The 22,688-nt window shown below is 44.9% G+C and overlaps 1 protein-coding gene across 1 annotated transcript in view; it reads left to right on the top strand.

Moving 5' to 3' along the window:
* Positions 1 to 9,345: 9,345 nt before the first annotated feature.
* Positions 9,346 to 22,688, top strand: part of LOC133424906 (aldehyde dehydrogenase, mitochondrial-like) — a 38,943-nt gene continuing 25,600 nt past the window's right edge. The window contains exon 1 of the mRNA XM_061715490.1: positions 9,346 to 9,543. Within this exon, the coding sequence (XP_061571474.1) occupies positions 9,415 to 9,543 (129 nt within the window). The 5' untranslated portion in view covers positions 9,346 to 9,414. The remainder of the gene's footprint in view (positions 9,544 to 22,688) is intronic.

Genomic DNA, 22,688 nt, shown 5'->3' with positions numbered 1-22,688 from the left:
AGAACCCATTCAAAGAGTCAGTGTTCAGTGATCTCAAACTTCACACATGTTCCCCGTTTCCTCTAATGAATAAAGATACTCAATTAGTAAATCAGCAGACAGTGTGAATAACTGGTGTGACTGCTATAAAAGACAGCTTTGGCAGGACAATCTGAAAAGAAAATACAAGTACCATGGCATATCTCGTACTTTTGGATGATTTGGAGGAACTTGAGGATATGGTGGATATGGAGGATATGGAGGATTTGGAGAATCGTGCGCTCCGCAGAGAGCGCGTATTCAAAGAGCGTGCTGACCTGTTCAGCGAGAGCACGGAGTGGCTTCTCAGCAGGTACCGCTTCCCAAAACATATTCTGATGGATCTATGCAGCGAATTGAAACCAATGTTGGAGCAAGAGACAAAACGCAGCAAAGCCATTCCTGTGCACATCCAGCTCCTGTCCACCCTGGGATTCTTGGCCACCGGGACATTTCAGAGAGAGATTGGAGACATGTGGCATTTCGCAGCCGACAATTAGCAGGATCATGCCGGCAGTGTTGGATGCAATAATTTCTCTCGCCCCAATTTACATCCAGTTCCCATTCGCACATCAGCAACAAGTCGAGATCAAACGAGGATTTCATGCCATCGCCGGATTCCCAAACATAAACATAATTGGAGCCATAGATTGCACCCACATCGCCATAAAAGCACCATCACGCAATGAATTCAGTTACGTCAACATGAAAGGATTTCATTCAATAAATACACAAATAATCTGCGATGCAAATAACAGACAAACGTTGTTTCCCGGTGGCCTGGAGGAACGCACGACTCGTTCATTCTGCAGAACAGCTGTTGGTTTGGACCTCCAAGCAGGAGCTGTTGAGGATAGCTGGCTTATCGGTGAGTGTTCCAACATTTCAAAATTATTTTCTGGTCGTCGTATGGCTTATTATAACATCTCTATAGGTGATCGGGGATATCCACTAAAGCCATGGCTGATGACCCCCGTACCCAACCCGAGGACCCCGCAGGAGCAGCACTACAACCGGGCCCATGCACGCTCAAGAACAGTTGTTGAACGCACAATAGGCCTGCTAAAAGGCCGATGGCTGTGCCTGTCCAGCGCGGGGGGGACACTGCAGTATAGGCCTGAAAAAGTCTGCAACATCATCTTGGCTTGCTCTGTGCTTCACAACGTAGCCATCAGACAAGGTGTCCCTCTGCAGGAACCCCCCAGAGCAGACGAGCCCATGCCCGACGCAGAGCCTTTCCCACCCCCTAATGCTGCTGCCATTCAAACGAGAGAGAGGATCATACAGGGATATTAGGTAGGTCTGTATGGAGCCAGATCAAGGCCAAAAGTTTAGTGATTGAAAAACTGAGATTTGAACCTGAATATTCAAGTTTTGATCATGAACTTATGTTTCTACTGTTTCTTTTTTTCAGTATCAGATCCTTTTTTCAGATCACAAAGAAAGGTACATGATCAAAACTTGAATTTTCAGGTTCAAATCTCAGTTTTTCAATTACAAACCTTTTTGCCTTGATTTGGCTCCATAGGTCTGCCTGTTAGCCGATCTTTGAAAACTGAGAGACTTCGGATCGACGGTGTGCGTGGGAAAATAATGTCAACATCATTCAACATGTTTTACTTTATTTCTTCAACATCTGCGCTGCGCATGCAGCAATCTGTTTCAGAGATTCATTCATCTGAAGTAGGGTGTTTGATATGGTGCTCAGTTGATCCCTTATGTCGTTGATGGATCTGGTGGTGTCCTACTGGTTCTGAATCACTGCCTCCGACAGCATCCTCACCCTCCCAGGGCGCACCCAATGGGTTCTGGATGGCCCTGGCTGCTCCTGTTCCTCCAGCTCCTCCTCCGGCTCCGGCTCCTCCTCCGCCTCCGGCTCCTCCACCGCCTCCGGCTCCTCCACCTCCACCGCCTCCGGCTCCTCCACCGCCTCCGGCTCCTGAGCGCAGGCTGGACTGGCTTGAGTGTCCGAGTTAAAGAAGCATCACATTGTTGTCACATTTATTTGGATTCAAATTCACACATTAAACTGTCTAAATAAATGTTTGTGAAACACCTCAGCTCAGCTTTTTATTTTACCTGCAGTGTGACTTGTTGATGGTACAGCTGGTGGGAGTGTGTTTGTGTCTCCTCCGGGAATTATACCACACAGTGCTGTGTCCCCGATGATGCTGGCAACACGGGTATCCATCGCTGACAGCTGCGTGGTAGCCTGTCCTCCTCCGGTTGCAGATGTCTCCTGTCGATGGGCTGTGACGCGTTTTTTGCCACCTATTTTGATGTCAAACCACTTTTTTTTTTAAATCTCTGAGGGTGATCTTGCCTCTGACCCAACGGAATTAACGGCATCAGTGACCTTCTCCCACGCAGCACTCTTCTTTTTATTGGTCACACCTGCATTTAAGTTTCCAAAAAGTAATCTCTGGTTGCTCTCCACTTCTCCCACCAGAACCTCGATCTCAGCGTCGGAGTAATTCCTTTTCTTCGCCCTCTTTGCCATGATTTCGGTGAGGGGGAGGTGCTCAATTCTCGCATTTTTGAAGGGTTTTGCTGCCATATATGGTTAATTGGAGGCGTTTCTGTATGCAAATGACCCTCACCCGGCGCGAGCACGGCAGTTAAGAACAGGTGGGATTTATCATCACTGATGTGCGTACGACCAGCGTCCGCACGTTTGATAAATCCGGATCTTTTTGTACTTACACACATTCTAAATGTCATTCCTACGACAGAATTTAGAACCTTTTCTACGAACGATTGATAAATCAGGGCCCTGGGGCCTTATGTACTAAGAGTGCGGCGCACAAAAAATGTGCGTTCGCCACTTTCTACGCTCACGGTCGGATGTACAAAGAATGATGTGAACGTAGAAAGTTGCGGTCCTTCACTCACGCACTTTTCTGAGGTTTTGTCCATTAGCGACACTCACTGGTGATGCAGTGAAGTGCAGAATATGAGGAAACCTGACGTCAACAATAAATTCACGACCACATGAAGGACACGACAGTCCCCACATCACCAAATAAGTGACACACGGGTGGAACGGCACCAATTACATAATTAACCACATGGTCTGAACATATAAAGGTCGCCGCAGGACAACGTAACCTGTGCAAATCACAATGGCAGTGCTGCTCGTGGTAGACGACTGCAATAATGGCCGGATCAGGAGGGAGCGCGTCTTGAGGGACCACGCTGATTTACTGGCCCACGATGATGACTGGCTGTTCAGCCGTTTCAGATTTCCAAGAGCCATCCTCTTGGAACTCTGTGCTGAGTTGGGTCCGAGTTTGGAGAGGGGCACAAGGAGGAGCCACGCACTACCTGTCCCCCTGCAAGTGCTGACCACACTTGGTTTCCTGGCTACCGGGTCCTACCAGCGCGAGTTGGCAGACCGGTCAGGAATGAGCCAGTCTGCACTGAGCCGGGTAATGCCAGCTGTATGGGACGGGAATCACGGGATCATCGGCATTTTCAATTTCGATTTTCACAATTTACAGCGATTGCCGTTTCCCTAATGTCAGTGTGATTAACTGCACACACGTTGCAATTAAGGCGCCATCGGTGGATGAATTGTCGTACGTCAATCGCAAAAACTTTCATTCCATCAACGTGCGGATCATATGTGACACACAGATGCGCTTCACAAATGTTGTGGCAAGGTGGCCTGGCTCGACCCACGACTCCTACATCCTCACCAACAGCCTGGTGGGCATGAGGCTCCAAGCTGGCAGGGTGCAGGATGGATGGCTCCTTGGTGAGTGATCGCTTACAATGTCCACAATAAAGCCACTTCACAGTTCATTGGTGTCCATTGACAACCCGTCAGGTGACAGCGGCTATCCATTGAAGGGGTGGTTGTTGACCCCCCTCACCAACCCCCAGACTGCCCGAGAGCTCGCCTACAACCACGCCCATACCATCACTAGAGCTGTTGTAGAGCGAGCGATCGGGCAGCTGAAATGTCGGTGGTGCTGTCTGGACAGGAGCGGAGGATGCTGCTGTACCGCCCCGACAAGGTGGGCCGCATCATTATTGCTTGTGCCACCTTGCACAATCTGGCACTGCCATGGCGTCCCACTGGCAGAGGTGGAGGAGCCAGCAGACGAGTCAGAGCCAGCACCCCCCCTTGTGCAACCCCATGCAGCTGCCATTCGGGCCCGACAACGTGTCATTGACACACTATAGATGGAAAACTCAGTCAAGGTAGTCAAGGTTAATTTTTTAACGTCTTTTATTATTGCACTGCTCTGCTCAAGTGTGTCAGCCATGCGTGTCATGGTTCTATTTAGTTCCTCAATTCCCCGACAGAATTCCAGAACCACCTGCGTCAGCATGAGGCCGGTCGGACGCACCTCAGGACTGGAGGCACCGGGGGCGCGGGGTTCCTCAGATGGGAGGGAGGAAGCTGTGACCCCCGAGGTTCCCGGTGTGGCATCATCTGAATAAAATTGTCATATCACTTCAGTCACTCGAGTTTATTATTTCAATGCAAGCATAAATAAGTTTACTTCACTGTGGGCTATGGTACACTTGAAGGAGTTAATTTACCTTTATGTGGCTGCTCAAATGAGTCGGTGTCGCCCTCACCGACAGGTAGGATGCCTGTGAGGACGGTCTCACCCACAATTACGCACACGCGCTCCTCAAACGGTGTGAGCTCCTCCGTGCTGCTCCACCACCCGTCATGGCCGCACTTTGCCGGTGTGCAGCCGCTCTTCTTTTCACCTCCACCTTCATGTCTGACCACTTCTTCTTGATCTCCTGTGTGCTGCGGTGTTCGGAGCCCACAGCGTTTACGGACGCAGCCACAAACTCCCACTCGCCTTTTTTGTGTTTGGTGTTTATTCCAGAGGACAGGGAACCAAACAGGACGATCTTCCTGGCCTCCACCTCTGTCAGTAGTGTCTCCAGCTCACACTCCGTGTATTTACGCTTTTTAGTTGTCGCTTTCGCCATTTCCAACGTTTATTTGGATGATTTTCACTTGCTGTTTTATACTCTACTATGATCATGAGTCAGGGCGGAGTTTTGCGCTCCCGCATGTGTGCTCAATTCCACGCTGATTGGTATGTACAGAGCAACCTGCGTGGATTTGGGTGTACGCACAGCTTTGTACATCTGAATTGTTTGTTACGTGTAAATTCCACGCTCGGTTTCACGTTGAAATTCACGCACTCTTAGTACATAATCAGAATCAGAATCAGAATCAGCTTTATTGGCCAGGTTCGAACATTGTCCAACAAGGAATTTGACTCCGGTAATTTCGCTCTTTGGTATTAAAAATAAACAATAAACAATAAACAAATGTATTTCTATGTACAGTATAAATATTTTAAAGGTGCAGCAGTTTGAGGTAGTGAGAATAAGTATAACCTGTTTACAATTTTAACAGACAAATTATACAAAAAATACAAGAAAAAAAATATACAAAAGAAATACAAAAGTGAGAGGTGCAGCAGAGTGAGGCAGACATGATTATTAAAGAGGGTGCTAGATGATTTTTTTTTTTTTTTTTTATTGCACATGTTTGGTTACTCTGAGACTATTATTTGTGGGAGTTCATCAGAGCAACCGCTTGCGGGAAGAAACTGTCTCTGTGTCTGGAGGTTCTGGCGCACAGTGCTCTGTAGCGGACTTGGAACAGACTGTGTCCCGGGTGTGAGGGGTCTGCAGAGATTCAACCTGCCCGTTTCCTGGTCCTGGACCGGTACAGGTCCTGGATAGATGGGAGGTTAGTCCCAACTATCCTCTCTGCAGACCTGATTGTCTGTTGCAGTCTGTGCCTGTCCAGTTTGGTGGCTGATCCTGATGGAAGAGCAGAGAACAGATTGGATGATGGCAGATGATGGATGAAGGCCCCTGGTCTGTCAACACCACTGCACTAGTTAAGAAGGCTCAGCAGCGGCTGCACTTCCTGAGGTGCTCAGGAAGGAGCACCTGAACACAAAGCTGCTGCTGATCTTTTACCGGTCCACCATTGAGAGCCTGCTGACCCATGCCGTGACAGTGTGGCACTCCAGCTGCACAGAAGCAGACAGGAAGAGGCTGCAGAGGGTGGCAAACACAGCACAGAAGATCATGGGCTGCCCTCTGCCCTCTCTGCCCTCCCTGTCTGACACCTACAGCTCCCGCTGCCTCAGCAGGGCAAGGAACATTTTAAAGGACAACACCCACCCTGGTTTCCACTTCTTTGACCTGTTTCCCTCTGGCAGGAGCTTCAGGTCCATAAGGACCCGCACAAACAGACTCAGGAACAGATTCTTCCCCAAAGCTGTGAACTTTCTAAACCAATAAGCTCCTCATACTGTGCAATATTCTCTATCCATTATGTGCAATATTCTCTATCCATTATGTGCAATATTCTTCCACCCATTCATGTGCATTATTATTCTCTCATTCATTCATTTTTATAGTGTGTATATATATTTGTTTCCTGTTTCTCATTTTGTTGTTTACACAGTCTTTGTTTAAATAGTCTTTGCATGTGTGCACTTTTACGGAGCTGCTGCCTAATCTCATTGTACCATTATAATGATAATAAAGGCTTTCTATTTCTATTTCTATTCTATAAGCGTCGCCGGTTGCAAGAACAGGTTGACTATACGGTGGAAAATGGTATCGCTGAACAAAGCTGTAGCTCTTGGAGTTCACCATGCCTTTTTAGCTGGTAAATGGTAAATGGCTTACACTTATAGCGTTTTCCAGCTGTACTCCTCCAGCCCCAAAGCGCTTCACACTGTAGACATTCACCCACCGGTTGTCGGCTGAGCTGCCATACAATGGTGCTGGCCTGACAACCAGGAGCAATTGGGGATTCAGTGTCTTCAGAGGTGTCAAGTAACGAAGTACAAATACTTTGTTACCTTACTTAAAGGAGCTTGAGGCTCCTTTTAAGAAATGAGACTCTCTAGCGCCACCCTTCACCACGACGGCCGTTGGGGGTACTGCAGCCAACAGTGAAGCCGGCACGGGAGAACGGGGAGAACGCACATGCAGCGTCATGTGACGTCACATCCACAGCCCAGTGCGGGAAATTCGGGACCGAATTGCAGCACATTTTGCAGCACACAGCCTGTTCAAGGCAAAGGAGAGATACACTAGAGGAATCATTCTTTTGGGTTTGGAACGCTTCATCTGACATTATTACTAGAAAACTTAAAATGTATACGGATTTTTTTCATAAATCTTGCCACAATCCGGCCTCAAGCTCCTTTAAGTAGAAATTTTGGTTATCTATACTTCACTGGAGTAATTATTTTTCAGACGACTTTTTACTTTTACTCCTTACATTTTCACAATTATCTGTACTTTTTACTCCTTACATTTTAAAAACAGCCTCGTTACTCTATTTCATTTCGGCCTTTAATAAAAACTATCCAGTTAAATTGCTCCATCCGGATAGAGTGAATTTGGTTGTGGTTGTTTCAGATGTTCTTGTCCAGTTTTGTTCTTCCATCCGTTCCCTCAGATTCCTGCAACTAAACTTGGATGTACATTCCAATAAAGGTTAGGATAAATGATAACATGCCTCTGAAGTACTATGGAACCAACTTCCAATCTGGGTTAAGGGGGCTGACACCACCTCCACCTTTAAAACTAAACTTAAAACATTTCTGTTTAGTAAAGCCTATAGTTAGTGTTTAGTAAACCTCTAGCTGGTGTTGGTAAATCTCTAGTTAGTGTAAACTTTAGTGTGTCAGAGTCGTTCCTGTAGTTTCTTGTGCTGGCCCCCCCTTCTCCTCCCTTTTCTCTCTTTTGTCCATGTTGCAGCATCCTTTGCCGGACACCGGAACCTGCAGGTGGTCGTGGGTGGCTTGTAGCTTGCATTACGGAGCACAAGTCTTTCCCTGACCCTTTCCCTTCAACCCTTCCCCGACCCTGCACCCCAACCTGGGACTTGCTGATTGGGCCGGAGCTTCGGGAGCTGTGTGCTGGCCTGCGGTCCCCACCCCTGGTCATCCCGTTGCTGCTTCCACCTGCCTGCTGTGCTGTTGCCGTCCCTGACCCACCAGTCTGGCCCTCGGCAGGAGGGTCCCCCCTGATAAGCCTGGTCCTGCTCAAGGTTTCTTCCCTCCTAAAGGGGAGTTTTTCTTGCCACTGTTTGGATTAAGGTTTTTCTCCCACTAGGGGAGTTTTTACCTGCCATTGTTTATGTAATAACTGCTCGGGGGTTATGTTCTGGGTATGGGTCTCTGTAAAGCGTCTAGAGACAACTCTGTTGTATTAGACGCTATATAAATAAAATTAAATTGAATTGAATTGAATTGAAGTTTGACTTTTTGCACCATTACAATACTTATAGGTAACTAGTCATCATATCTCCTGCTCTCTGAAACACATGTTAATGCTCAATAGTACACAGATATGCTTCTTTAATATATTTGCATTATACTAAGATACATTCATTTTCAATGGCTTTTGTCCTTAATGGCTTTTTTCCCCTTACATTACTTTTACTTTTATACTTTAAGTAGTTTTGAAACCAGTACTTTTATACTTTTACTTGAGTAAAAAACTTGAGTTGATACTTCAACTTCTACAGGAGTATTTTTAAACTCTAGTATCTATACTTCTACCTGAGTAATGAATGTGAATACTGAAGACACCTCTGAGTGTCTTGCCCAAGATCAGAGTCGTCATCAGAGTCACAAGTTGGAAAAAAACGTGTTTTTGCGGTGCGCCTGTCCGTCCAGCAGGTGGCGACATTTCCCCGGATCGGCCGCTGGACAGGTGTTAAACCTGAATTATGATCTGCATTAAACATACATACCGTACGGCATGTTAATATTTATTGCAAAAGCATTACTAGGTAAACTACCGCTGTACATATCCAATTTATTAAAATATTACTCTAGTAGCTATAACACTAGATCATCAGAGAAAATTCTCCTCATGGTCCCAAGCACTGGAACAGAGTTGGTAAATCAGCCTTTTCCTTATGCACCGCAAGCTTGGAATGAGCTACAACACATACTCAACCTTAAATATTTACCGTCTCTTAACATGTTCAAACACATGTTAAAATAAGTTTTTACAGAACAATGTCATTGTTTTTAATCAAGTGTCATTCTTGTCATGAATTCTTTCTAAAGTTACTTGTCCTTGTATGTATTTTCTTTTATATGAAACTGAATTTATTTTTTGCTGCTATCTTGACCAGGACTCCCTGGCAGAAGAGATATTGTATCTCAATGGGACTTTCCTGAATAAATAAAGGATAAATAGGGCTGCGTCGGTGTAACGCTGAACCATAAATCAGCCTTTACGGGATCACGTGGTCCAGGGGGCGGGGCCACGTGGTCCAGGGGGCGGGGCCGGGGGGGACAGGAAGGGGCCGTGCAGCCTCGGATCACTCGGTTCACTCGTGTCCGTGTGTCTCCAGAACCGTCCACCATGCTCCGCTCCGCCGTGTGTGGGCTCGTTCCCCGGGTCGTGCGTCGCTCCGCGGGGCCGTCCGTGCGCCACCTGTCCGCCGCCGCCATCCCGGTGCCGTCCGCGCAGCCGGAGGTCCACTTCAACCAGGTAGGGGCGACGCACGGCTGGTTTATGGTTCCACGTTACACCGACGCAGGGCACTACGGCGTAGGGTACGCGGCGGCGAGCACCCTACGCCGTAGGCTACGCTGTCGTTTTAACGCAGAACCATAAATCCAGCTTCAGCTCTGTTCTGGCTGTGCGTAACAGTGTTGCGTAATAGGCTACTGGTCCAGATCCAGGTGGAAGTGGAGCCAGCAGGTGTCAGGGGGCCGAGTTCAGGGGGATTTAGACCAGAAAAGTATCGGCAAAGAGCAGATAAAGTTTTCCTGAGTGGATGTATTCATGTTGACGTGACGGGGGCGTGTGTTCGTCCCTGCCTTTATAATAATAAAGAGGGAATAGTCGCTGTGTTTGTTCTGAACCCTCGTCCAGAAACATCTGTTAGTGTTTCCAGAGCTGGTAGAGGAGCCAAACTGTACTCAAGTAAAAGTACTGTTACTTCAGAATAATATGACTCAAGTAGAAGTAAAAAGTACTCACCAAATAATTACTTGAGTAAAAGTAAAAAAGTACTTGGTGAAAAAAGTACTCAAGTACTGAGTAACTGTTGAGTAACGTCTGATTTATTTTTTTAACACAACCATTCAAACAGACAAAAGTACAAAATAATCATCTTCAGGCAAATTAAATCAATAAAATAATAAAATAAATTAAAATAATCTTAAAGTAAATTCAAGTACTTTGATAAATAATAAATAAAATAATAACAGAATAAAAAAATAAATTAAGCACAAGTAGCACAAAATTTCCAGCCTTTGTACTTTTCTTTTTTAACCAGCAGAACTAGAACAAACATGAACTCTTAGAAACTCTGTGTGTGTTTGAGTCTGTGTAAATGTGACAAAACATGCAAAAACAAACATTTTTCCCAAAGAATCACCAGTGATGTCATGAGATTGACGCGTACGCGGATAAAAGGGATAAAAGAAAAGTAACAGCTCAACGTAGCCTAATGTAGCGGAGTAAGAGGAACAGTTTCTTCTTCACAAATCTACTCAAGTAAAAGTAAAAAGTATAGTGATTCAAAACTACTCCTAAAAGTACAACATTTCCCAAAACTTACTCAAGTAAATGTAACGGAGTAAATGTAACTCGTTACTACCACCTCTGAGTATTTCACTGGAGTAAAGAGAAGGATCAGCTGGGTACCAGGTACCTTTACTGGTTCCACAGGAGTTCTACACTGCAAAAACTCAAAATCCTACCAAGAATATTTATCTTATTTCTAGTTAAAATGTTTCATTTTTAGTCAGAAAATCTCATTACACTTAAAACTATAAGTAGAAATAAATAAGTAGAAAAATCTGCCAGTGGGACAAGATTTATCTTCTCATTCCAATAAAAAAATCTTGTTCCACTGGCAGATTTTTCAACTTATTTTAAGTGAAAATGTACTTGAAACAGGTGAAAATTGTCAAATAAGTTATTTTATTTTTTAATGAGATTTGTTTGACTAAAAATGAGACATTTTATTTATTTATTTTTTTACCTTGTCTGCACACATATTAATGGTTGATACCATGCTGGTAGAAACCTAAGGCATATGTGCATTGTTACTATATTTACCGTATTTTCTGGACTATAAGCCGCTACTTTTTTCATAGGTTTTCAACCATGCAGCTTATACAAAGGTGCAGCTATTCTGTGGATTTTTCTTCCACCGCTCGGGGCGCTCTAACCGGAATTAGAATCAAAACTAAGAGAAAATAAATGCAAAGAAGAATACGCTACTTCTTTAGCAGATAGAAGTAGGTAGAAGCAGATTTCAAACAGATAGATAAATACTGGTTATTTTCTCTTGGTTCTGTCCCGTTTTAATCAGCAAAGTTGCTGCTGTGTTAAAAGACACTGTTAGGAAAGATCTATTTAGGTACAAACATGTACATCATTTACAGTTCAAAATCCTTCTGTACATGTAGTAAATATCTAATCTAACAACATAAATATCTGCAGCTTGCATATCTTTTTTTTTTTAAATGGAGCGGATGCGGCTTGTATATCTTTTTTTATTATTTTTTTAAAAAGAGCAGATGTGGCTTGTATATCTTTTTTTTATTATTATTTTTTTTTAAATAGAGCGGCTGCGGCTTATATGCAGGTGCGGCATATAGTCCAGAAAATATGGTAATATATATATGCATACACACATATATATATATATATATATATATATATATATATATATATATATATATATATATATATATATATACACACACACACACATACATACATACATACAAACCCAGTGAGTTGGTTTTTTTTTGGGGGGGGGGGGGGGGGGTGACATCCGCTGCTAAACCAGGAAGCAACAACACACGGAGGCACACGTTAAGCACTGGAAATCTGCAACAAAAACCACAAACAAAACATGAAATGAAAACGAAAATGAGACATTTTAACTAGAAATAAGACAAATATTCTTGTTAAGATTTTGAGTTTTTGCAGTGTAGATGCTGCTGGATGACGGGCTCGCTGGTCGGCAGACGTGCAGACCTCTAGAAAAGCAGCTGTTTTGCTGTTGGTGTGTATCTGCCAGTAAAAGGTCATAAAACCAACTGGGAACTATTTGGAGTTTTATTTTCTATGATGACAAAGATAATTCACAAAAAGAAAACATGCTACACAATTGTTAATCTTCAAAAAATATTATTATTATTGTTACATTAATCAATCAATCAATCAAGTTTTTTTGTCCCCAAGGGGGCGATTAGTTTTGCGACAGGAGAAGCACACAATGTTAAATATACATAAAATATACATAATAAATTACAATAGGTTACACATCATAGTACAGACCTAAGCTTAAGAGGGAAGGCTTTTTCACCCACTACCTTTTCCTTTGTAGAGTGAGAGTGTAGAGTGTAGAGTTCCTGGAGTGTTTGTATCTGTTAGTCTAAGCAGTAACTGATGTAGAAACTGAAACTGTTTATTCAGGGATGTGAGAATCAGACAACATGGAGTTTGCCTTGTAAGGTTGGTTGAGCTGACCCAATGATTTTACTGCTTAGACTGACAACCTTATTGAGCAGGTTTCTGTCTTTCACTTTCAAAGATTGAAACCAACAAGTAAAAGAAAAAGTGATAACAGATTGGATGAAAGAACGATAAAACATAGTGATCAGGGAAGAATCCACCTGGAATTTAGAAAGTTTTCGAAAACAAAAAAGGCTGCTGGCTTTTCTTATATATCAAGTCTGACAGTTTGTTGTCAATAATAGTGCCTAAATATTTATAGGACTCAACAATTTCAACTGTCAAAGAAACAGTGGCAAGAAAAACTCCCCTTTTAGGAGGGTAGAAACCTGGACCAGGACCTGGATCATAAGGGGGTAGAAACCTGGACCAGGACCTGGATCATAAGGGGGTAGAAACCTGGACCAGGACCTGGATCATAAGGAGAAACCTGGATCATAATAATAAATAATAAAAAGCACCAGTTGTTAGTCAGTAAGGGCAGTAGAGTACAGCAGGTTCATCTCATTCTTACAATGGTAAGAATTATGTTTCTATACGGTCAAAATGTACAAAGATCGGGTCAAATACAGTATTACAAAAGTAATCTGTAACAATTCGTATGTGAATTAAACTAATTTGACAATTCTAGGCCTCAATGCCTGATTCCAGGTAAATGTAAATTAATCTAGGTTCTGGGATGAGCTGGTATGATATTTCTGAGTTGGTACAGGAATCAGAGCTTTAAGAGGGAGGATTAACTTTGTCGCATGTGTAAACACTGGTAGAAGTTGATCTCTGGGAGTCTGTGTGTTTATGTATTTATGTGTAATGGGTACGACAGTAATAGAGAAGGTATGTTTTCTTGGTTAGTTAACGTAGGGTCAACGTAGAATCAGATGAATTTATTCTTTGATGGAAAGAGGGGAACAGGACGAGTCAAAACGATACTGCGTCTGCTAGCAGCACTACACTAGACACACACACACACACACACACACACACGTACCACCTGGGGAAGGGAATGTGTTGCTAAACACGGTCAAACTGAAGCTGGCCTAGCTCCGGTCTTATCAGCGGCTGCTCCAGGGTGTGTGTGTTTGTCCTTGGTGGATAGGAGTGTGCCAGGAGCCCAGGTTCCTCTAGATCAGGAGTCTGCAACCTTTATTATCAAAAGAGCCATTTTACCTCCACTTCTACCAAAAGAAATGGTCAGGTGCTGCAAAAAATAACAGATTTTAAAAGTTTTCATGTTCTATTTATTTTAGCTGTTGTAACCAATAAATATAACAGAAGTGTGGTGTGCATTTGTAAGGCAAGGCAAATTTATTTATATAGCACAATTCAACACAAGGTAATTCAAAGTGCTTTACATTGACATTAAAAGTGGCAAGACATGATAACAAATAGGTAAGAATAAGAAAAGAAGTAAAATAATAAAAAGCACAAGCAAAAAAAATAAAAAATAATAATAAGGGCAGTAGAGTACAGCAGGTTTAATTTAAGAGTACACTTCAGTAAACAGTAATGTTTTTAACCCTGATTTGAAGGAGCTGACAGTTGGAGCAGACCTCAGGTCTACAGGAAGTTTTGTAGGCGTACTTTGAAATAAATGAAACTGTGAACTGTAGGCCTATTTAAGTCTATATTTGTGTAAAAGCAAAATAAAAACTACCCCAACTTTAATATGAATAAAAAATGTAGCTGCAGCTTTAAAAATAAATATAAAATAAAAGAATAGATGCTCTGGTATTTGTATTAATGAATCTTTCATATATTCCCTGTCTTTACGACCTCCAGAGCTGCTGCAGAACCAGCAGGGTTGACTGTTGGGAGGTTAATCCGCTTCTTGAAAGATGGTTTGCTCTCTTCAGATTTTCGTAGCAGTTCCGGTTCAGGCAGAGTTTGTTTTGGAAATGTCTTTCCACGTTAAATTTTTTTGTTGCACGAAGGGAAGCCGGCGACGTTGGCGATGAAGGCAAATGATTATGGCTGATGACGTTATGGGACTGACGTATATTTTAGTTGACAAATTAGAAATTAAAAAATACTTCTTTTAAAATTAGATGGCACCAACTCAAACTCCAAGTTCCCAACAAAATAAACTAATAATATGAATAAAAATGAATTTGGAAAAATATCATTTATTTATGTTGGGTTTTTTTTCCAAGGCCAAAGGGAGCCGCTACCGTGAGGACGAAGAGCTGCATGCGGCTCCGGAGCCGCAGGTTGCAGATCCTGCTCTAGATGAGGAAACAAGCCCCTCATTCATCTGCACTTCCACACCCTAGAGATTACTAGCTGAGTCATGCCGCGGTTCAATAAAAGGAGCAAAGGTCAGCGCAGGAAGCCTTGTGGCAGTGCAGGGGCTAAACGTTATCCAGTCATGGAGGTGAGCTGGTCAAACTGGAACTGGGCCGGCCTGCAGGTGTGTGAGCTCGGAACCGTCAGACATGTACAGGGGACGGGGCCCAGCAGAACACGTTCATTGAACACGTTCATTTCCGTGAGAACGTTGAACTGAACGCAACATATTTGCAAATAAAGAACTTGAACTTGTTCAAGTTCTTTATGTGCCCAGGGTCCGTGCAAGACCAGGTACCAGGTCCTGCTGTAGCGGTGCTGAACGCCGTGAACCCAGGCTCGGTCGCCGCCCTGGCACCACGTTTTTAGCCGGGAAAGAGGGGAACAGGACGAGTCAAAGCGATACTGCGTCTGCTAGCGGCACTACACTAGACGGGAACGTGTTGGTAAACACGGTCAAACCCAAACTGGCGTAGCTCAGGTCTTATCAGCGGCTGCACCAGGGTTTGTCCTTGATGGATAGGAGTGTGCCAGGAGTCCAGCCCAGGTTCCTCTAGATGAGGAAACAAGCCACTCATTCATCTGCACTTCCACACCCTAGCCATTACTCAGCTGAGTCATGCCACTCAGTACGTTTACATGCAGCAGTTCAATCAGATTTCTGATCGTATAAGACATCGGTTGGACTTTTAAACTGCATGTAAACACCTCAATCCGATCTACTTCTGACCTATAACGGACATTTAATGATCGGATAGCAACACCTAGATAACTCGTTCACAGTCAGAATGTTAACTCCATGTTTACGGAGACATCAGATATTGCAGTCTGCACATGCTGGAGAATTTCCTCTGGGACATTCACCCAGAAGTGAAAGGAGACGCGTGTGTTAAATAGTTGTTTAAACACCAACATGAAGATGGTGAAAGAGATGCAGAAGCTTCATCGGGACACCGGAGCAGATCAAAATAAAGTGGAAAAATATACGGAAGGCGTAACATTGGCGCCAAACAAAACAACCTGTGGCTCTTTGTTGAAATGGTTACAAATGGTTACCATGGTTACAGCGCCTCATAGCGTCACGGAGTCAGCCATGCTCTGGACATTTATCTGATTCTCTGAACAGCATGTAAACTCAGACAAGTGATTGGGTCTTCTGGATGTTTATCTGATACCATCAGAAATCACATCTCTTTGCTGCATGGAAACGTACAATAAATTCAATAAAAGTTCAATAAAAGGAGCAAAGGTCAGCGCATGAAGCCTTGTGGTAGCTCATGTGGCTAAACCTTATCCAGTCATGGAGGTGAGCTGGTCAAACTGGAACTGGGCCGTGCTATCAGTTCCCCGGGAGAACAGGAGTGAGAGCTGGGGAGCCTGGCCACTGGTTCAGGGTCAGCGAGCTGAGCTGGCGTTGGTGCCGGTGCTCCTACCGGAGGGTGCTGGAGCAGAGCTGGGGTCCTTGCTAGGGATGGGCCGTATGGATTAAACAATTTATCACGATAATTTCTGACATTTATCCCGATGATAAAAAAAATACCAATTCAACTCCACCTTTGTAACTATAAATCTATCACCACATTCAGTCTTTGGAGCCAAATCACTGCTCTAAAAGATACTAAATGCTACTAAACTACACCAATTATATTGAATTAATAAAAACCAATTAAATTAGTTACACCGGTACTGCAAAACTGTAACGACTCAAATGAAACAAGTTTGAAATGTAAGAACAGATTCAACATTTATTCAAACTGCATGGCTTAAACAGTGGGATAACAGTGCAAACATCAAAAGTACCATTGTCCTTCAAGGTTTCTTAGCTTATAAAATCACAAAGTAGAAAAAAATACAACCTGATAAATAAAGAAACAGGCCAAATAAATAAAAGTTCACTGAAAATAAAATCCCATCAATGACTTCTTCTAATATAAATAAAATGTGTAAATTAACCTGTGGTTGGAACATGCCACAAATTAGATACTATTGCAATTTTTTTCGTAATAGTCAAACGTTATTTCATAACGTAACACCATTTCCTTCTGTTTTTGTTCCTTCTGTTGCATAATAGATGTTTGCTCCTCGTCACTCTTTTTAAATCCAAACCAGTTCCAGATAACGGAGCTGGAGCCTCGTTTAACAACGAGCTCCTCGCTCTCAGATCCGCCTTCCGCCATGTTTGTTACACAAAAACGTCATCAACGGGAATTTATGGTTTTTACCGCGAGATGACAAATTCTTACCGTGGGGAATTTTTTTGACGGTACATCGTGAACGGTAAAATATCGCCCATTCCTAGTCCTTGCAGCAGCTGGGGGGGGCGGGGAGGCTGGGGGGGCCGCTGTGAGCCGTCACACATGTACGGGGTTACGGGGCCCAGCGGGCAGCACTGCTGTGTTCATTCAACACGTTCATTTCTGTGAGAACATTGAACTGAACACAACATATTTGCAAATAAAGAACTTGAACGTGAACTTGTTCATTCTGCAGATCAGGAACTGGAATTTGAACTGTTCACATTATGTGAGTTTAAGGCCCTGTTTCCACGTAGTAAAAACGGTGGTGTTTTCATGTGTTTTGGCCGTTCGTTTACACGAAAATGAAGCTCAATGAAGCTTCATCCCCCCTGAAATAAAAACGGTCCAAATCATCCCCCCTGTAAAACTGCCCTCCCTCCTTTCCATCCCTTATGTCATTTCATCAATGAATGTGGTTTTACTGCTATTTCAACATTTAGGCTTTGTACACACGTAGCCGGGTATTTTTAAAACCGAATATTTCCCCCCCTCCGTTTATAAAATAATTTGTATCCACATTACATCGTTTTAAAAAAAAACCTTCCACACAGAACCGAAGATCTGCGTTTTCGACCACATTCATAAGCATTCAAACCTGTAGATCATCTGGTCTTCCGGCCACCGGGCCGCTTCTGCGGCGCAGCTTCCCCGGGAGCGGCGCCTCATTCTCGGGTAACGAGCCCGTGTCCCACCACGGAGCTGCTGCGTTAAATCGACGCAGCCCTACGCCGTAGGGCACGGCGTAGGGCTGCGCGGCGCCGCGTACCCTACGGCGTAGGCTCTGCGTTGGTGTAATGGTGTCCAGAGCAGAGACCATTTATTTAATAAATAGCTTGGAGAACAGATGGTGGATCACCTGTAGTTCTGGGTCGCACGTTAGACGTCAGACTCAGAGCAGATTTGTTGTTGTTTTGGCGCATAATGTGACGTTCGAAAACACAAAACTCCGGTTGTCTCTGTCTACACCAGGTCTACACGCATCTACATAAACAGAGTTTTCAAAAATCTTCACTTTGCCCGGAGTTTTTTTTAAATGTAACCCACAGCGTTGAAGTGGAAGAATACCACCGTGGCCTCTCTACACATCCCCTGTACTCTGCGTTGTGTTTTAATGTGGTCGTCGTGGGGTGTTTTGTAGAGAGAAGGAGGCACCACACACTGGATTCGGGATTGTGGTTGAGACTGGCTTCGCTTTAATCCTTCTTCAGGTCACCTTACAACACATGGAAGATGAACTGCCTTTTAGAAATAAATCAATAAATTCCTCAAACAATAATAATGTAATTTCCCCCAAATAATATTAAAAATAAGGGTTACTGTCAAATTAAATTAAATACACCTTAGAAAGGACTCAATTATAAAATATGAGATACAAACCAACAGATGAGATGTTAAATTCACAGATAAAAGAACTGCTTTGTCCTGCACTATTCGCAGATTAAACATTGTAAGGGCTCACAGCATACTAATAATGCTTAACCCAACTCAATAACCAGAAAAGCTGAAAATGTGCTGGCCGAAATTACCATGTCTCTTAAACATCACAAAAACACATCTAAAAAATATTCAAAGTCATGGCAGAACGTAGTGTACAATGTAAACAAACAGAATCAGAGCACAAATTAAGTGGATGGGTGGTTTTTAGCACTGATATTTGAGGATTATTCGGGCACCCAAAAACCATGCTTACCTTACAACACATGGAAGATGAACTGAAAAACATGGCGGCCCGCACGGGACGTAATTCAGAACCGCGAGAACTGAGACACCGACAGTGCAACAGCGACACCTACTGACACACTCAGACCACTGTCTTACATCTGCCCCTTCTTTAATTGATGGCGTCCCAGTCATCAGAACCAACTAATTACAACAGAAACCACCCAACGCACTTGAATAAAGAATAACCGAAAGAATCTAAAATAGAATCAAAGAAGGTTTGGTGATTCACAAAGGTGTTCTACCATCAATATGCACATCCACTGTAACACAGTGTATGCAGGAAAAAAAATGCGTTGTGTTAGGCAAGTCCTGTTGTTCGTCTTGCTTTCACCCTCTGCCATAATTTCCATCCTCTCTCTATCTTTTCTTGGTCACTCTCCAACTCCTTCACCCGTGACTCATAGGACAGCTTCTTTGGGGGACGACGATTTCTTGGGGGATTTCTCCGAGGGGGACTGGGACTTTCTGGTGTGTCAGCACCACGGACAGTTCCATCTGTCTCTCCTTCGTCACTCATTTGCCCTGCCTCCAGGTCCACATCCTCATCCTCTGAACGTTCATCCTGTCCATTTGTTGCCTCCAGTTGTGCTCTATCCACATCTTCCTCTGTATCGTCCATCCACACACCCTCTGCTGTATCCGACACTGTTTCTGCCTCTCCTGCATCCAAATCCAGCTCGACAACTTCTCTCGCTTCGTCGACCTGCTCAACTGGGAGAAACATGCACTGTGTCAAGAGGTTACGGTGCACCACTCTTTGTGTTTCACCACCCTCTCGTTGCAGCACGTACACAGGTATGCCGGGTTGCTTCTTCACCACAATGTATGGTCGAGACTCCCACCTGTCTGCAAGCTTCTGTCGTCCCTCCACATGACACACTTTGACGAGGACCCTGTCTCCTGGGCTGAAAACTTGACTCTTTGCCTTTTGGTCATAATGTTTCTTCTGCTGGCTCTTAGCATGTCGAGACATCTGGTTGGCTTGGGCATACGCCTGTGACAGACAGTCATGCAAAGTCTGGACATACTCACTGTACCCACATGGCTCAGTGTTAGTGGGGAGACCAAAAATCAGGTCAACAGGCAGTCTGGGATGTCTACCAAACATGAGATAGTATGGCGTATAACCAGTGGAGTCATGTTGGGTGCAGTTATAAGCATGAGTCATAGCATCCACATACTCATGCCAGCGGGGCTTCAGGTGAGGCTCTAAAGTCCCCAGCATGTTCAGGAGTGTTCTGTTGAACCTTTCAGTGGTCCCATTTCCCTGGGGGTGGTAAGGGGTTGTGTGGGTCTTAGTGATGCCAGTGCACTTACAAAGCTCTCTCACAACAGCACTCTCGAAATTGCGCCCTTGATCTGCATGCAGCTTTGCTGGGAAACCAAACCGACAGAAGAAATTTCTCCACAATACCCTGGCCACTGTACAGGCTTTTTGGTCTTTAGTGGGGTAGGCTTGGGCGAAGCGGGAGAAGTGATCTGTAACGATGAGCACATTTTCAATACCACCCTTGGACTTCTCTAGAGTCAGAAAGTCAATACATACAAGCTCCATGGGGGCACTGCTGTGGATGCTGACCAGGGGAGCCCTGAGACCTGCTGTGGGGGTCTTCCGAAGGCAGCACCTCTCACACTGCTCACCCCAAGCCTTGATTTCCTGGAACATTCCTGGCCAGTAAAATCTCTCTCTTATCATCTGTAATGTCCTTTCAAATCCAAAGTGTCCAGAGTCGTCGTGCAGAGCAGTTTTCACTGCTGTTCGAAGCTTTTCTGGCAGTACTAGCTGCTCCACTGCACCTCTCTGGCGGTCCTGAATACGACGATACATGATGCCATCCCTTATCACCAACCTCCTCCACTCCTTTAAGAGAAGGCAGACCTGCCTACCACCTCCGACTCTCTCACTGTGACTTGGTTTGTGGTCACGGCTTTTGAAGTGCACGACAGGGCCAATGACAGGATCTCCTCTCTGCTCTGCACGAAGTTCCTGTGTTGTCATGGAAGGGAGCGACTCCGTCCCCACACCACCATAGGGCTCGCTGGGTTCCAGAGGCAGCCTGTGGTCAGGTACCTCAGACGCTGCAATGCTCTCAACTGGGGGGCTCTCTGGCTCTGGTGTTCCACCCGACCTCACCCGCTGGGGGCAAGTTTGCAAGACCTGGGTGACTTCCTGATTGGACAGACGGGAGAGGGCATCTGCATTTGCGTTACTCCGACCCCTCCTATACTGGATATCAAAGTCAAATGCAGACAGACGAGACACCCACCGCTGGCCTGTAGCATCCAGCTTTGCCGAGGTCATCACATACTTCAGAGGGTTGTTATCAGTCTGGACAGTGAATCTGCGGCCATAGAGATGGTCATAAAACTTATCAGTCACAGCCCATTTCAGAGCAAGGAATTCCAGTTTGTGAGCAGGATATTTCGTCTCTGCTGGGCTCAAACCCCTGCTGGCATAAGCTATGACCCTCTCAGTCCCATTCTGCACCTGAGCCAAAACAGCACCAAGGCCTCCCCCTGAGGCGTCGGTCTGGAGAACAAATGGCAGGCTGTAGTCTGGGTAGCCGAGCACTGGTGCAGTCGTCAGCTTCCCTTTAAGGGACTGAAATGCCTCCTCACACTCACTCGTCCACAGGAAGGGCGTGTCTGGATTTGCACCCGATTTTCTCCCTCTCCTCTTCTTCCTGGGGTCGCCACTGGTGAGGCGATACAGTGGGGCAGCCATGGTGGAGTAGTTCTGCACATATCGCCTGTAGTACCCTGCAAATCCCAAGAACTGAAGCACTTCCCTCCGGTTGGCAGGTCGTGCCCAGTCCTTGACCCTGCAGATCTTTTCTGGGTCTGTACTAACTCCCTCAGCAGACACCAAGTGGCCCAAATACTGGACCTCCCTCCTCACAAGCTGGCACTTGGAAGGCTTTAACTTTAGGCCATGCTGCCGAAGCCGATCAAACACCAGCTGCAACCTCTCCAGATGCTCATCAAAGGTTTTAGAGAAAATAATGAGGTCATCCAGGTAGATCAAGAGATGGGTGAAGTTTAGATCACCAAAGCAGCAGGTCATTAGTCTCTGAAAGGTGGATGGAGCATTTTGCAGCCCAAACGGCATCCTGTTAGCCTCGAATAGCCCCATAGGAGTGCTAAATGCTGTCTTGTGTCTGTCCTGCTCCGCTACTTCCACCTGCCAGTAACCAGATGTGAGGTCGAGGGTGGAGAAGTATTTTGCTTGCCCCAGAGCCTCCAGAGCCTCCTCTATCCTCGGCAGTGGAAATGCGTCCCTTGTGCCGCAGCAGTTAAGCTTCCTATAGTCTACGCACAGCCTTAGGGAGCCATCTTTTTTTGTCACAACAACCACTGGTGATGCATATGGGCTCTTACTAGGCCGGATGACACCTGCAGACTCCATCTCTGTCAACAGCCTTCTGACGTCCTGCCACTGGGAGGGGGGAATTTTGCGATATGGCAGCCGAAAGGGCTTTGAGTCGACCAGCGGGATTTCATGCTGAATTGTTTTCGTGTGACCATAGTCCGTGGGATGCTGAGAAAATACACCTGTGTTTTGCTCCACCAACTGTTGAAGGAGAGAGCGCTGGTGCTCATCCTCCACTGCTGCCTCGCTGAGGTCCACAGGACAGCCTGTGACCACCTGACCAAAGCTCAGGCAAGCCTTGTCATCCTCTAACTTGTCACCTTCTTCCTGCTTCCCATCAGGGACCTCCACAGCACTTTCCACCAGGAAAGCCTTAGCGAGGTGAGTCTGTGGCTTGATTGTAATCACTCGCTGTGACAGGTTCATCACCCTGACAGGGGCACAGCCTCTTTTCACGTCGGCAAGGACCTTGGCAACAAAGA

The sequence above is a fragment of the Cololabis saira genome, chromosome 3 (assembly GCF_033807715.1).
Source record: "Cololabis saira isolate AMF1-May2022 chromosome 3, fColSai1.1, whole genome shotgun sequence".
Taxonomy (NCBI): Eukaryota; Metazoa; Chordata; class Actinopteri; order Beloniformes; family Belonidae; genus Cololabis; species Cololabis saira.
This window is presented reverse-complemented; position numbering and strand designations above follow the sequence as displayed.